Source organism: Chroicocephalus ridibundus, chromosome 1 (assembly GCF_963924245.1).
Source record: "Chroicocephalus ridibundus chromosome 1, bChrRid1.1, whole genome shotgun sequence".
NCBI classification, from domain to species: Eukaryota; Metazoa; Chordata; class Aves; order Charadriiformes; family Laridae; genus Chroicocephalus; species Chroicocephalus ridibundus.
The window spans coordinates 182,644,906-182,660,989 of NC_086284.1; the positions used below are offsets into that span (position 1 = coordinate 182,644,906).

Consider the following 16,084-nt stretch of genomic DNA (forward strand, 5'->3'; position numbering starts at 1 on the left):
TTTTTCATCTCTCCACATCTGTGACCAGGTGAACTACAAACTTGGGGAAAGAAGAGGAAAGGCACACAGAGAGGAAGGAAAAAGGTGGAGAAAAGCTTCCCCACTCCCAGCAAATCTTTCTCTTGCATAGTAAAGTAAATAGCCATTTCTGGATTTGGCTCTTGTTTTGCTGGAGACCATGGAATAGGTGGACAATTGGAGGAGGTCGATCACCTATTGTTAGGGCAGTCTCAGGGAAACATGAGAAGGGAAATAGTGGGGCCCAGGGTATGAAAGAGGATTACGAGTCTCATTATCACAGGTAGGGATACGATTTTGCCACTGGATGGTAAGGAGTTGGGATACCTTTAAGTGTATCAGTCTTACAGAAAGAGCATTTTAATGGACACAAAGGATGTTCTTTCTGGGTTGGTGTTCATTTAAAAAAAAAAAAAAAGTCCTTAAGAATACAATAAGCAAACCACATGGACGATGACAGGATTCATTAAATGCAGTTTAAGATACTGTTTGACAGTAATGAATAGTCTGTTGGTTAATGAAGAAAAGTGGATGTGAATGCACCCAGAATCCCTGAGTGCTTTTATGTTACTCCACTGTCAGCTGAGGAGTGCTGTAAAGGGCATTGCAAAATGGTCTGTATGGAGAGTGTCGCTGCTAAAGCCACACATCTTAGAAACAAAATTCATCCTGTCTGCTAGAAGTTCTGCCTGTTCTTTGGGTTCATTACCTGGGATCAAATTTGTACAACTGGCCATGATTTTAAGTGCCTGGTAAGAAATATATCGAGACTGATTTTTGCATTTCAGCAATCTAGCTTTCCAAAGGAATGGCAAATACTCAAATCTCCTGGTGGTAAACCTATGGTATGTCTGTCACCGGAAATCTTGAGCCATTTCTGGGGGAAAAAAACTGGTTTTAATGTTTCAATTCCCACTACCTAGTACAGAAAACAAGGGTCCTAGTCCCTAACGCACTGATTCGGAAGGGACAGACACAGCTATGCCTGCCTGGCATTCCCCACCATCAGTTATTCTGTAAAATTCCCTGTTGCAACTGAAGTATGGCAAATAAAGGCCCAGGTCTGGCAGCAGGAGCTGAGACTGCCGTTGTCCCATTCTGTGCCATACATACCAGACTCACCGCTGCAGTTTCTAACTGCCTTCTGTGTGTGCATTGAGTGCTGACGGTGGCATGTTGGTTGTGTCAACCTTTCTAGAGTAAGAACCAACTGCAATGGAGTGTTTTGTATTGAACCCTTTCTGTAACTCGTTCTGGCTTACATACATAAATACACACACTCCCCTGCATTCTGTTGTACTGCTGTTAAAGAAAGCAAGTTCAAGGAAATGGCCATACATTTCTGCATTTAAGGACTTGTGAGGATCCTTCTATGAGAGTTTACTCAACAGGGAACGGTCGATGACTCCCCCATATACATCAGAGCAGTAACATGTATGATTGCTGAGCGCCTGCTGGAAAGAATAATTGATTTTTATGAATTAAAAAGAGAGCCCAGACAGAGTAGAGGAAAGCAAGAATAAAGTGTACGGCATTTGGGAGTCATGGGGGGATTCAAACAGATTTCTTGAAACTGATTTGCTGTAAATGTTCCAATGTTTTGCTTTTAAAGGAGGGAGCGTCAGAGATTTCAAATTTTCTCCTTAAGTACAAGAAGTCTTCATTAACTTCACTAAAATACACCTCTGTGATCCACCCAGCTGCTGGTCCAATCTTTGCGCGTTGGTGCTGGAAATTGTGCTTTAGGGTTAGAAGAGGTTTTTCCTTTTAGGAGAGTTATCATATGACCTGGGTTTAACGCAGCTTACTGCTTGAAAATATAATCTGGGTGTCTTGTTGTTCTAATTAACTTTCTAATTATGCTTTCTTGACTAGTCTGAGCATGAGGCACACAGGTACTGGGTATAAAAATTAGGATTACAGAAAAAGAGAGAGAAGATAATTAATTGGGTGTGCTGACAAGAACTGAATGGACAAAAGAAAGCTCCTACCTGAGGGATTGTTCTACTTGCTCTCTGTGGGCTGCAAAGATTTTGCATGAAGGGAACAAAGAAAGATGTGAGGAGCCGGAGAGTACACTTTTTTTGAACAAGAAAAATTATTTCTGTGAAATACTGGCTGCTAGTTTGACAGGAGTGAGACATATTTACATCTGTGAATGCATTGCTACAAAAGCATTAAAACTTTGCATTGGGAGAACTGCAAAGCTTGAGGAGCTATGTATTTATTTACTCATCTGAACCAGCGTAGACGTAGACTTGCCTTTTTTTTTTTTACTGCTTACAGTCAGAGAGTCACAACAAGACACCAGAGAAGACTACATGGACCTGCTATATACAAATTTAAGGTGAAAAAATTGTTAGCCTGTGGACATCTAATAGAGAAGAAGCTCGATGAGATAGTTAGGTATCCACTTGTTTGTCACTCACATCATTGCTAGAAGATACAGCAGCATCCAGGCAAGATCAATAGCAGTCTTGTGGAGCTGTGTGTTTCAGTTGGTTCAGCTGGCTCTAAAGGTCAAAATCTGTTTTGACATCCTGCCTCCTTGTCTGCCTCTTTTAAGCTGCTCAAAAAAATTATTTGCACCTTGTGTTGCCATGACTTCTAAAAAAAAATAAGAAAGCACCCAAAACCTTCCAGTTAGAGAAGTGATAAGCTGCAGAGCACAAAGATCAGCAACAGAGCTCAGTCTTCCTACAGGAACAAACTCACAGTAGAGCAGCGCTTCCCAGCTTTAAGTACAAGAAGGCTTTGAAAAGGGGAAAAAAAAAAAAAAGGAAAAAAAACCAAACATCATAAACTAGTAAAGTTTGGCTTCCTGTGGATTTAATGTCATTGTTGATTGCGAGCTATGACTGAAGGTTTTCCCTTTTTAGGGCATTTAGAGGTATGTCATGGTTTGGGTGGTGTCGCGCTGCTGTTTCACATGTACATCCTCTGCTGCCTAATACAAGCAGCTCACTTCTTGGCTTCCCCACTCTGGGAATCCTAAAGAGGTTTTCTGTTCTCCACCATCCACCAGTTGTTAAACTGGATTTGACAAGCCATGAGGATAGGTAAGGATTAGTAGATACATACATTTGCAAGGACATAAGTAAACACATGTAATGTGATCACTTTGTTGGGCTGATGTTTTTTTTTCCCCGATTTCAGAATCATTTGTGATTATCTTTTGAGGTGAGGAAGGGTGGTAACACTGCTTATTTTATCCAAAAGTTTTTATATATCATATTGTATATTTACATATCGTAAAAGTATATTCAGAATAATAACCCTTGTTGCCGATGATTTAAGCTGTCAAATAAAAAAGGTATGCTGGTATCTAGCTGAAGAAATGTATTAGCATGCGGAAAGCCATGCTTCTTCCTCTGGGAGATTTTAATCAAGCCTCTTGTACTGATTGAGATGCAGTGCTCAAAAGTGAGGAAAATTATTAACAAAATCAAAAATCTAGAGCGTTTTTCATGCAAACATTCATCAGTATATCTTATGTAATTACATAGCCAATAAATCAGCATCGTTTGTAAGTGCTTCAGTCACAGTGTAAATATCTTAATGACTGAAACATCTTCACACATGAATTATTTATACCTGTATGATTCATTTTTCATATCCATGCTTTACTTCAACATGATAAACTAATCCTTCTCTGTCAGGGAATGTGTGCTTGATTATTGCTTCTGATTTCTCTTCCTTGTGTTTATTTTCCACAGTTAGGCACACTCCATTTCTTCTCTTCTGGTTCCTCTAATGTAGTTATCTTATTTATTCATCCTGGCTGCCTTGGTTTGCCTTCCCTGTGCATTTCAGCGGGCACCTGGGAAATAACACTAGGGCATAAGCTGATCGTGCATTTCTCAAGCAACTCTGGAGCGGCATCTTGAAAGATTTACTCATCCTCAACGGATATTTGCATTTAGTTTCTTCTCCTTTCCTCAAGGCAATAGTTACAGAAAGAACTTGCGATAGGCCAATAACAAGTTGAGCTTTGCCATTTTCTGTATCAATGTGAGTTCAAACCTTTGTCACGGTACTGATGACAAACGTTGTTTGAGTCTTCTTCCCATACGTTTGTAAGTGCGAGCTTGTTTGTAGCTCCAGAATCCACTGGGATATTCAAGAAGAAAATAATTGTTTCCCAGCACAGGAATGGCATTTGGCAATTCTTAAATTCTCCTCTACTGCATGCGCTTATTTGGCTGTATGCAAGTCACTGCGTGAATCCTACCTTACTTAGACCCTTAACCAAGGCATCTAAGACAGGGGTTTGATTGCCATAACTTCGTTCTTTAGTTACTAGAGAAAGACAGGTAGCTGCTGAGGGCAGTTCATCCAGGATTAAGGCTATTCAGTGCCTGAAGCTCCAGACAGGAATACTGCTGGGTGGACTCTCTTCTTTTGGATCACAATTTCAAGTTTGGTTCAGATTTGTGGAGCAGCTTATTTTGGTAGTGCCTGTGGAAGTTCAGCTTTTAAAAATCAGTCCCAGTTGGGCACAAAAACTAATCACTCAGATTGAATGGGCACTTTCAAACCCGCAGGTTTCTAATTGGAAAAAAGACAACAAGAATATAAAAATTATTTCAAGTTGTGGGGGGAAAAAAAGTGGTCTATAACAATTAACTGATGCTTTACTGCTATTGTGTGTTATTCCATAAAAGCATCTTTTTCACTTCATTTCTGTATTCACTTTACCTACATTACTTTCTAGGAATAGCACCTTAGCTGAGTGTTAGTTAATCAAGCTCTCATTCAGTTTCTTGTACCGTCATATAGCTTGTTAGTTTTCTACGATAATACACTGTTTTACATACAGTCTTTCTCTTCTGTGTCAGAATTATGTTTTGGACTAATTTTCTAGATTTAAGACTGAATGGCATATCTTATATCTATCTTCTCCATACTTTGAAGCCCAGCTGCAGTGTTTTTACAGCGTCAATCTCAGGGACTTCTGAGGGACATCTCAGTTGAACATTTTCCTAGTATTCTTACGGCAGGCTCCAGTGTTCTGTGAATATGAATCTCTCTTGTTTGCTAGCAGGATATTTGGTAACTTTGCTCCAGCATAAGTGCTTTCTTATTCATTTTTGGCTTATTCTGATTGTAAGCACCTCCAAAGGCTTCTGATATCAATTTTTTTGTCTTAGTCTTTCTGTGTGCTTAAATGACATCTCTGCTTACTGTATCTTACTCCACTGAGGTCAGTTGTTGATTGATAGGTATCGGTTAGTAGAAGTTCGCAGGCAGTCTCCAGAATGTAGTTCACCCTTATCACTGCCTGCTTTGTTTTGGCATTTAGGAAGCAGCCTGCTGTCTTTTTTCTTTGTTCTGTCTCGCACTTGTCTCTCTTGGGCATAGTTCCTCTCCATAGTCATCAGTCATGACTGTTGCTGCCTCCTGCTTCTGTGCTTTCTTGTTTCAGTGTTGGTCATTTACTCTCTGTGCCCTGTTGCATGGCAGTACTTTATCCAGTGACAGGATATTACAAGAATCTTCTGAACATTCTTACATGCATTTTGCTTTAACTCCTACTATATCTAGCTGTCGTGCCTCCTGCACTTTCTCCATTTTCTCCTAAATTGTCCTTTCTTTTTGTGAAGGATTTCTGGTACACCCTTGCTTCACCTTCTTCATTTAATTATTATAGCTGTTGTCCACAGACCTTCCCCTTCTTTTCTGAAAATCAATTTAGCATCCTTCTCTGACCTATTCACTTCAGTTCGTATTTTTTTCAGATAATTTTCTACTTTTTTTATTAATTCTGTTTCTTCAGCATGCCTGTTTTTACATTCCAGATGATTTTTAGCTTAGTTGTGCAAGAGAACGATTCGCTTACACATCCTTGTTCCCTAACCTGGTCCATCTCTGATTCCGCAACATTCAGAAGCTTCTCGACATCCCAGATTCACAAACGCCCTCTTGCTTTTGTTGGTTTCGACATTAAGAACACCTAAACTGATGCTATTCCAGAATTTATTTATGTGGTGTGTTACCTGGTTAGAGAAATAGAATAGCAATGGAGATTTTATGTGACAAAATATGAAAATGGCGGAAGGACCATGTTGGTATAATACTGATATTTTGTTGTCTAATTTTAACAGATTCAGTAGCAACAGCGTCTGGGCCACTGCTGGTTGAAGTTGCCAAAACTCCTGGTGCTGCTCTTGGGGTTGCACTAACTACCTCGATGTGCTGCAACAAACAGGTCATTGTCATAGACAAAATCAAATCTGCGAGTATTGCAGACAGGTGAGTGTGACAGAGGGCTGACACTGCAGGTCCATACATCCATTTGATTTCTACTTTTGTTTCGTTTGGTTTTAAAGAAACCCTTACATTTTTGATGACTTTCACTGAAACAGATGTCTCTCAAGGTTGTTAGGTCTTAAAATTAGCGCTTTGTTGGCTTGTTGTTCCATACTGCTGAGTTTAAGGCTTCCAGGGCACCACGTTCTTCAGCTCATTCACATAATATTCAATGACATAAGCCAGCTCCTATGTGATGTGCGACTGTCTGCTTGCACTATGCAACACAGAAGTTGAGAGGTCTGCTCTAAGAAATGTAATGCTGCAGCAGAGATTAGTATTTTAAAAAAATAAATAACCCACTGGAATTCTTAAAGTAAGCATACGATATGGAACAGCTGTCAAGGGAAGTAAATTTCGAGGCTTTGCAACCTTGAAGTGTTCTTTTAGAATATATCACTCATTCTTGTGGCACAGTGAAATAGAACTCCTTGTGTCTGGATTTTTTTTTATTGATATTTTAGAATATGACTGAGGTATTAGGAAGACTGGCTTCTGTATCTTGGAGTTATTTTGCAGTAATTTCTTCACTTCATTTAAGCCTTTAAATAAAACCATTTAGACCATTTTAAAAATGATAGGTAGTTCTCCCCAGTGGTCTAAGCCTCTGTTAACAGAGCTGTGGGATCTTTTCTGGGGTGTGTGCGCGTGTGTGTGTGTGTGTATGTGTTTATACATATACAGTATATTTCTATATACATATCTCTATCTAAAAAATCCTTAAATATTACGTTTCAGCAGCAAATTCCTCCTGCATGTCCCCAGTCACCCTACCTTGTAACTCCTCTTTGACAACGGTGCTTTTGGTAGCACCCACTTGTAGCAGTGAGTCTACAGCTCCTCTGTGGGCTTTTCCCTACAGTAGAAATTTTGAGAGTGACGGCCATTGATCCAGGGGTGTTCTCCAGTTCAATGGTGCAGGATGCTTTAATTTTCTCCCTCTGTTTTTTCCCATTTCGCAGGGGGTAACCAATTAAAGGAGCTGTCCACTTGACTGGTACGTCGGGATGCTGACTGCTGTGTTTGCATTTCTCAACTCATCCAGTAGCCAGTCTCTTGAGTGCAGCGAGATTTAGCAGATAGCCCCCCTCCCCACCCCACTCCTGAAGTCACCATGCTAGCCCTGGTTTCATTATTTGTTTGACTACTGCATATTTTCATCATCATTTACAGCTTTTGTACTAATAAATGTTTGAACTATAACTGAAAAAATGATGAACTGGGTGCTTGTGTGAGGGATATGTGACCAAGTTATTTGAGTCTCCTTAAGCTCTTCTCATTTTATTCTGCTGCCATTCACGCATATTTTTATAGTCAGATACCCCATTCCAGTTCTGTGAGTGATGTCTTGGCATATACTGTATTAACTGAATTGTTTTTAAGGTTTGTACTAATAGATATAAAGTCTGACCAGTGACAATGCCTACAAAACACAAATCTCTCTCGAAAAAAAAGAACACGCTCATAGTTGTCATGACCAGTTTGAAGGCAGTAAAACTCATTTTCCAAGCAAAGAGCATACCTGATCATACCGAGTTTTTCCCCTTTTATGTAGATGTGGTGCATTACATGTAGGAGACCATATTCTGTCCATTGACGGCACCAGCATGGAGTACTGTACACTGGCAGAAGCAACACAATTTTTGGCTAATGCAGCGGATAACGTCAAACTTGAGATCCTTCCTCACCACCAGACACGGCTAGCGCTGAAAGGCCCAGAGCACGGTAAGAAGATTTGTAGCACCGAATACTCCTTTCTTTTTCTGTCTTTTACTTTGCCTGCCCTTGCTGAACGGTCAAGAAAGCTATCGGCGGCAGTTATGTCTGTAAATGTTGTTTCAGCTCCCCAGGTTATGCTTCTGCAGTTTCTGAGCAGCTCTGTGTTTTCTCAGCCTTAAGTACCCTCTGAGATTCCTGTGGACAGAGAGGGAAATGTTTTACTGAGAAATGGCTCTGCACACTTGTAGATGTACATAAAGACACCTGTGGACTCTACTACTGCAATCTTTGAGGGGGCAACTAGGTACTTCAGTAAATTAATCTCTGAATTGCTTCTTAAATTTAGAGGGGGAGGAAGGACCACAGCCTCAACTTGATAGTCTGTTATGACCACTTCGTTAGTAACACCTGTTCTCCCCTAAAATACCTCAAAAAAACCAACCCCAATGTATTTTCTCATGTTAGTAGCATTACTGTTTATTGCCATCACCTTTTGAAGTATTTCTGAGATTGCTTCATGGGTTCATTGTCAGTATTTGTGAAAAAGGTTTGTTTGGAAACAGCTCTCTAGATCCTAGCCCTTTTTCCACGCGATATTTATTTCATACCAACATGCTTGAAGAGAATGGCTTTCCATTTTCAAATCAAATATATATAAAATGTCTTAGTATTTGAAGATGGGGGCTGCCTGTCTTGTCTTCTAACTAATCCTGAGAAAGTGGCTAATTCACAGTATTCATAAATTCAGTCCAAAGTATTGCATGTTGGTGGATGTCAAAGAAGTAACAAGGGTTATCAAATACACAGAGAGGAGGTACCCGTGTTGCAGCATGAACCAGCGGTACCATTTTCTGACCCTCTGATACTGTGCTTCTGTCCCTGTTAGACCAAGACAAGATTTCTGAGGTCTAGAAATGTCAGAAATGTTACATGTTCTTTGACATCTTTCTAAGATCCAGGCTGTCCCTGGGTAAGTGATGCTTTAGTCAGTTTGTCAGAGTGGTGAATATTGAACTAGTGGCCGAGGAGACCCTAGTTTCTCCAAGATGAGGGTGAAAAAGAGTAACCCTTGTGATACCATGTTCTTCCATTATTCAGCTGCACCTCTTTTCCCTTTCTACTTAAGCCAGTTAGAGGGGTAAGGGAGCAAGGAGTGATACTGCAGAAGCAAAATGAGATGGAGACCAAATTTTGCAATGTATATCCATTCTTTTCAGTTATGACAGTACGTTGCAAACAGATCTTTTTTTTTTTAAAGCAAAGATGTCACACAATCAATTTTTGGCTGGTTAAAGAACCTTTGAGGAGTGTTTCTTTTGGGAAGATGAGTACCAGGCCCAAAGATTTGTGTGATGATTGTATTACTTCAAGCAGTTGGTTTCTTAACCAACATTTAAAACAAATTAATGCTGTTAATGTGCTAGTCACCTTCACGCAGTGTAGATCCTTAGAAAAAGGCACGCTTTCACCATGCCAGAGTTAAGAACTGGCCGTTACAAAATTATATCAAGGGGATCTGGAAAAGCTAGATAAGCACATCTTTTGGGGAGAAATCTCCCTGAGGTAATAAAAGTTGTTTTCTTTAGCAAGGCAGAATAACTAGAATGTTTACAGCCCTTCCTTCCCAGGCCCTCACCAGGTGGTGCTATGCCAATATCATGACTGATTCAAGATGTAACATGCTTTATGGGAGCAAGTACCCTCTTGGAAACAACCTTTCAGCAGGTGTGGTATGGCCTAGACGCTGCAGAGTTTGAAAAGCTCCCTTTATGTGTCTAGGATAAGCTGAGTCATTAGGGCTGTATCTGTTGAGCTCAGTTGTTGGTCTCACGGGAACATGTTAAGAATTAAAAATGGGCAAGATAGTCAGTATATAAAATAAATTGAAATTTTAGCCCTAAAATGAAATGGAGAGCACTATAAAAGATCAGATTTTTTTTCCAGGTTTTTTTCATGTACACTGTGCTGCAAATACTTATTTCTCTTGCTGCCCCATTAGTTTTATGTTCACGGTACACAACCCTGGGTTGGAATAGCTCAAATTACTGCTAAATATACTACGGCTACACACGATAGGATTTTCTTTTACAGAACTTTTGTTGAATTGGGATTATCCTTCTAGAAGCTGAGCAAACTGAATTTGTGTACCTTCCCACTTTGTAGGACATTTTTATCTCTACTCTCAGCGTGAAAATAAAACATTAAAAAAAAAAATCAAAGACTACCAGATAATTTCCTGCTGGAAGCAGTCTTTTTAATTAAACAAGGCTCACAGCAACTTGAAAATAATGAAAATCCACCTGGTCACATTGGTCTTATCAGATTTTAATTTTTACACCATAGTTAAAGTTTGGAAATCTTGCTCTCTGTGCCCGTAATCAAAGAGACGGTTTCATCTGAGAATATAATGATAAGTCTGCAAGATGCACGTAGCCATATCAGGCTACTGCTGCTGTTTCTGGGACTTGTCTGGCTGATGTGAGATTTTCCAAAGTGCCAAAGGTTCCAAAAGCGGGTGACGTACCCTGAGGTGCAGGCTGGCTGGTGGCAAGTACTCCTGCTGCTGCTGGTGTCGCGCCCCACCCTCACCTTTGTTACCCATTGAGGGGAAAAAATAAAATTAATTCTTTTGTCAGGGCACAGTGGGGGTGCTCTCAGGGAGGGACGCAGGCCCAGAGCTCCCCGACCTGGGGTGCAGGGCCAGGTGTTATGGTTTGAGAAACCCACAACAATTTATTGTCATTTAGGCAACTATTCTATCTCCCGGTGATCCCTCCCCACCCAGGAAGGGGAATCGAGGAAAACAAGGAGACACGAGGGTTGAAATATAAATAGATTAAATAGGATAAGACTAAATAATTAACATTAATTATACTAAAGAACCAATATTGATCCCAATATACCAATATAAACTATACAAGGATTATACTCAGCCAATTCTATCAGCAGGAAGCTGTGCACTCCCAGCAGTGGACAGCAAATGTCGGACACTGCGAGTGTTACGGCTACGGGAGGAAGGGAAGGGCTTAGGGTCTGGCACCCGGGCAAGAAGTGCTCGGGACCGCCACCATTAAGGGAGAGAGAGCACTACGCAGCAAACCTTCTAATTTATGTTGAATGTGACATTCATGGTATGAAATAATCCTGTTGGCCAGCTTGGGTCAAGTGCCCAGGTCTCGCTGCTCCTCATCCCTGCACCTGGCAAGGCTCGAAAACACTGAGACCTCGAATCCCACTTGGCATAGCTGGCTATAAAGTAAATATTTTCACAAATTCAGACACTAGAGTCTTCTAAAAGTGCAGTTCTGCCAAGCATTAGAAGAGAAATTAGTCCTGTGTCGCTGAAACCAGGACACCAGGCCTGGCAGTGCTGGGGCTGCCAGAGTCCCAAATGCCTCACAAGGCCGCAGGGACATGGTGGGCCCCTGCACTCTCCTTTTCCTCCCCCTTCCAGGGTGTGCACTCCTTGTTGTAGTGACAGGCATTGCTTTTAAGTCAGAGGAAGGTTAATACATTCAGACAACTGGCGGATCGTTGTTCCTGTAATATGAAGTGAAACAGAAGGATAGCTTTCCTTCTGGCACTGCGCAGGGTTTGTTGTGGCGGCTGCCCTTTTCCCCCTTATTTTGTCTCGTGGTGTAAGATGTGAATGCAAGGTGTGAGTCCAACCTAAATAGTCGAGATTTTTGGCTACTGTTAAAGTTCAGCATGGGGTCATATGTGTCTGCAGCCATTATAGATATAGCAGGTAGGATAAAGACACAGGTAATACAGTTCATAGGCCAAAGATTGTAACTTATCGTTTCATACAACGGGTGAATCCCTCGGTGTTTTTAAGACAAAAAATTCAGTGACTATTTCCCAGTTTGAAGTTTTCCTCTATGGTTCAGTAAGGATACATCTACTCTGAATTAAATGATGAATAGACTATATTTAATGAGGGGTGACTTCAGTCATGTTCTTTTAATATTTGACGCATCAACTTAAATGCTTCCTGTTCTCTTGGTAAATACTGGCCTTCACTTTTGGCATATCTCAGACTCCACGTATGTAGAATCAGCAATCAAATATGGCCTCAAATTTCATCTAGAAAAGAATCATTTTAAAGATTTGAAGATCAAGTTTAAAAAAAACCTCAACATTAAATAGCACATTCAACTAATCAATAAGAACTCTTTATTAACCAGGCTTCAGGATAGAGTTTTTCTGCTCCTGGCCCAGGAAGTCATTTACTGCACAGAATAGTGTAATACCAACAATAGATGGTGGCAAAATTAAAATGTCAATGCAGTAAATTGAAATGACTGGCAAGTAAACATCTCCATTCTAGGCAGTGCTGTGTATAGTATCTGGTTGATCTTTTTAATGTAGATGAATGCAAGCAGAGACTTACTTACCTTCAGTTAATGGTCATATGTATAAGTATTTTCTAAGGAAGTTTGCAGTATTAGCTCCTAAAGCCAGAGTGAGATTAGAAATTGATTCAGTACTAATCTTTTTAAAAATAAATACAAGGAAACAAGCAAACAAACAAAAACAATCAGAAGCATTTATTCTGAGAAAAAATATTATTTCTGTTCCTCAAGTTAGCACCCCCTGGTAAGAAGACAAGACCAGGTTATTTATTATTTCATTTTATTTTATTTTCAATTTATTTTCATTTTTGGATTTTTTTTTTCTTTTTGGTTCTGCAAGTCAGTTACTTTTCCCTCTTTTCTGGTCCTTTTGTTTTCTGATTTTCCATCATCCGTTCATGTGGGCAGTGAACGTTCAAAGAAGCAACAGGCAACTTACCTGGGATTCGTGTGCCAACAGCCACAGCAGCCTCCTCACCTACCACCATTATAACACCTACCACCCTGACCATTGCAGGATGCCGGCCTTGAAATTCCAGAAAACGCCTCCTCAAAAAAGCCTTCGTAATGTTCCATGCTTTTTCCTGCTGACATATTCTCCTTTTCTTCCTCCTCCTCCCTCCCCTCTTCTTTCACTCATATTTTCCCATTTCAGGCACTAAAACTCTTTCAGTTTTATGGATGCTGCACTTTTTCATAGCCATGCCAAGGTTATTTCTGACATTTTATACCTTTTCCTTTCTTTAACAAGGCAACATTTATAGACGGGAAAAGGCTTCAAAATTCTGAATGAATCAGCTCTTCTGCTATATGAGTAGACCATTAGATTTGACTAGTGTATATAAAGCATAGTTTTTGAATGCAAAGCGTTGTTTACAAATATTTTGTCAGAAATTACCTAGACGTAGCTAGACAGCGTATCTAGACATATTGATCTGCATTGGTTCATGAATATGTGTTAAAAAATTTAATTTAACATGCTTCGCCTAAAATAAGTTGTCTATTATGAATGTACTTTTTGTATCTACAGTATCATTGTTAGCTTCCAGCAGGTATTTTCATGAAATGCTGGCTATATTTTTACCTAGGGTCACCTGTGTGGTTTAATGTCTTTGTTATTGGAAATGCACAAGCCATTCCTGTGCATCATACACATTGTTTTATCCATTGACGAGTTTACAGGCATGTGCCGCACTCTTCCTTGAAGACTGAGTGCTGTATGCCAAGTGTTTGATTTCTTACAGCAGCTTTGGTGTCTTCATCCTTCTCTCCTACCTCCATGAGTGCATACAGCCTGAGTTCCCTGAACATGGGGACCTTACCTCGCAGCCTCTACTCCACCAGCCCGCGTGGGACAATGATGAGGCGGAGGATGAAAAAGAAGGACTTCAAAAGCTCCTGTAGGTGGTAACAGCATTTGCTCAAAATGTGCAGTGAATGGGTGGAGGAGGGGGAAGATACAGAAAAAAGGTACAAAGTACCTTAATTAACATATATATTAGGCAGAAGAGAAAAAAAATGGAGTTCTGTTAGACATACGGAAACATCAGCATAAAAACGTTTGTCCCAACACTAATATGAGATGAGTAGAGGCCATACAGCTTAACTGTTTCATCTGAAATATTTAAAGCAATGTTTTCTTCAGACAATCTTGCAAGGTTTTGTCATACCATTACTAATGTGATTTTCAAATTCCTTTTTCAACTCTTTCCGTTTTCATCAGGGAATAAAATTTGTAGCTGAATAGTCAAAACCAGATTGCTGGTAAGCTCAGCTATCACATTACAGAAGGAGAAGAGTTTGCCACAGTACCTCCTAGGTGGTTTTAATGTTTACCCGTACACCACAAGCTGTACAATTATTTTTGTGAGAAACAGCGACAAATAACAGTGAAGACTAAATAGGCTTGTTTCTGTCCGCTCTCTGGGATTCAAAGCATGAATTTCCCGTGCGTCAGTAATTTCCCAAGCCAGGGCTGATACATTTCAGTCTGTTCCACTTTGTGTATTGTGAAGTATTCGCTGGGCCGGAGAAAGTACGGCTGTATCAGCATGTTGTTTCCCAGACTCCATGTAAGTGCCGCCTCTCCTTTTGGCTTGTCCGTCTTCCTGTGATCCTCAGCAGCTCAGTTCCTATAGAGCAGGGAGGTGAGAGCTGCTCTGTAAATCATCTGGTCTGGCTACTAATGCTCACAGGTCTACTCTGGAAAAACTGCGCTGCTGCGCATTACAGCATATTAAAGATTTCCTGTGGTCATACATAGCAAAATCAGAGGAAATCAGCAGCCTCCAACCAAGGCCAGTCACTATGGAGTTGAGAGGAAATGTTTGAGAGAGGAGTTGAGGTTTTGCTTTCTTGCAGAGATTTTTGTTGCTTGTTTGTTCTTATTTGTAAAGCAAATATTTTTACATAACTTTTGCCTGTAGGTTAATTTTTGATTTTTAATCTGATCAGCCATTTTTCACAACTCATCTGTTGACGTGTTAGCTTCTAATGCATTCTTTCAGGTCATGGGGAGATAGGTGTCCAGCATGCTATGGTATCAGTAGGGGTCCAGCTTTTACATGTCCTCATGTGTACATGAGAAACAGTAGTATTGTTACACTAATAGTAATTGATTTGAATAGCAAAACAATCCTGGATGCAAAAAATAGTTCTTTGATTGTGCTATATTATAACTCTTAACAAAGGACTGTTAATCCTGAAAGCTAATCCTATTATGGATTGTGGAGACAGCTGTTACTTGCGTTATTATATTTTTCAGATATTTTTTCCTTCAAGGAAGCCTTGTCCTGCAATTTGCTATCCTGCAAAGGCTGAAAACAAGGCCAGTGACATTAGATTTAAGTGGGACAGTCATGTAGGCACAGCAGCCCACCTGAAAGATTCCTTGAGTAAGAAGGCCCTGGGGATGACAGGCTGCTATGATTAAGCAAATCTGTAGGTAGGAGGAATTAGGATGAGGCTTTGTTGTGGGGTAGTTTATTATGCATTTGCATTGTGAGGTCTGGGTATAGAGCATTACAAAATACGTGGAACTGTCCCCATCACTGAGTCAGTCTGTGCCTCACTGACACATCAGCAACCCTGAACCAGAGCTGGCTTTGGAGGAATGAGCTGGCCAACCAGGCTTGCTTGCCCATTTCTGTGAGCTTGCTTTTCAGCCCACGCAGGGCTTCTTACTGCTGTTGATAGACTTATACCCATACTTGTGACTGCAGTAACAGACAATTTAAGAGACCCACAGTGGACTGAATGTGCTACAGGTGACCATGATAGAGAATGACTGGTCCTGTACACTTCCACCATCCATCAACAGGATTTGAAAAACGTTGCCCCTATCCCTTTGTGGGGTACTCATGAGAACCAGGTAGCATCGATTGCCGTCCTTTTCATAGAAAAGAAATAGCATGCTCTCTTAATTTCAGTGATTTTTTTTTTCTCTTTAATCTGATTCCACCATTTGAGGGCTTTATTAATGTAACTTAATAAATCTTTTAGGATATCCTTTGGGAAGAAAAGGATGTATTGGTGAAGGGTGCTGTAAAGTTTACATTGCCAATTATTTAGGAAAACCTGCATAACTTAGTGTGATCATGCCAAAATTCATGATGATGAAGTGTGATGGTACAGGGGGTTACAAGACTTTTATGACCGTGATTTTGTGATCATTGCATTAGTTG

General features: G+C 40.3%; 1 protein-coding gene across 12 annotated transcripts in view; it reads left to right on the forward strand.

The window, feature by feature from the left end:
* The window catches only part of GRIP1 (glutamate receptor interacting protein 1), a 336,350-nt gene that overhangs the window by 277,664 nt on the left and 42,602 nt on the right, over positions 1-16,084 (forward strand). For 6 of the 12 annotated variants that reach the window (XM_063323006.1, XM_063323011.1, XM_063323003.1 and 3 more), the window contains 4 exons: positions 6,123-6,270; positions 7,883-8,052; positions 12,810-12,965; positions 13,646-13,801. In XM_063323006.1, coding sequence (XP_063179076.1) covers positions 6,123-6,270; positions 7,883-8,052; positions 12,810-12,965; positions 13,646-13,801 — 630 coding nt within the window. The remainder of the gene's footprint in view (positions 1-6,122; positions 6,271-7,882; positions 8,053-12,809; positions 12,966-13,645; positions 13,802-16,084) is intronic. The other 6 variants (XM_063323008.1, XM_063323014.1, XM_063323009.1 and 3 more) reach the window with 4 other exon arrangements.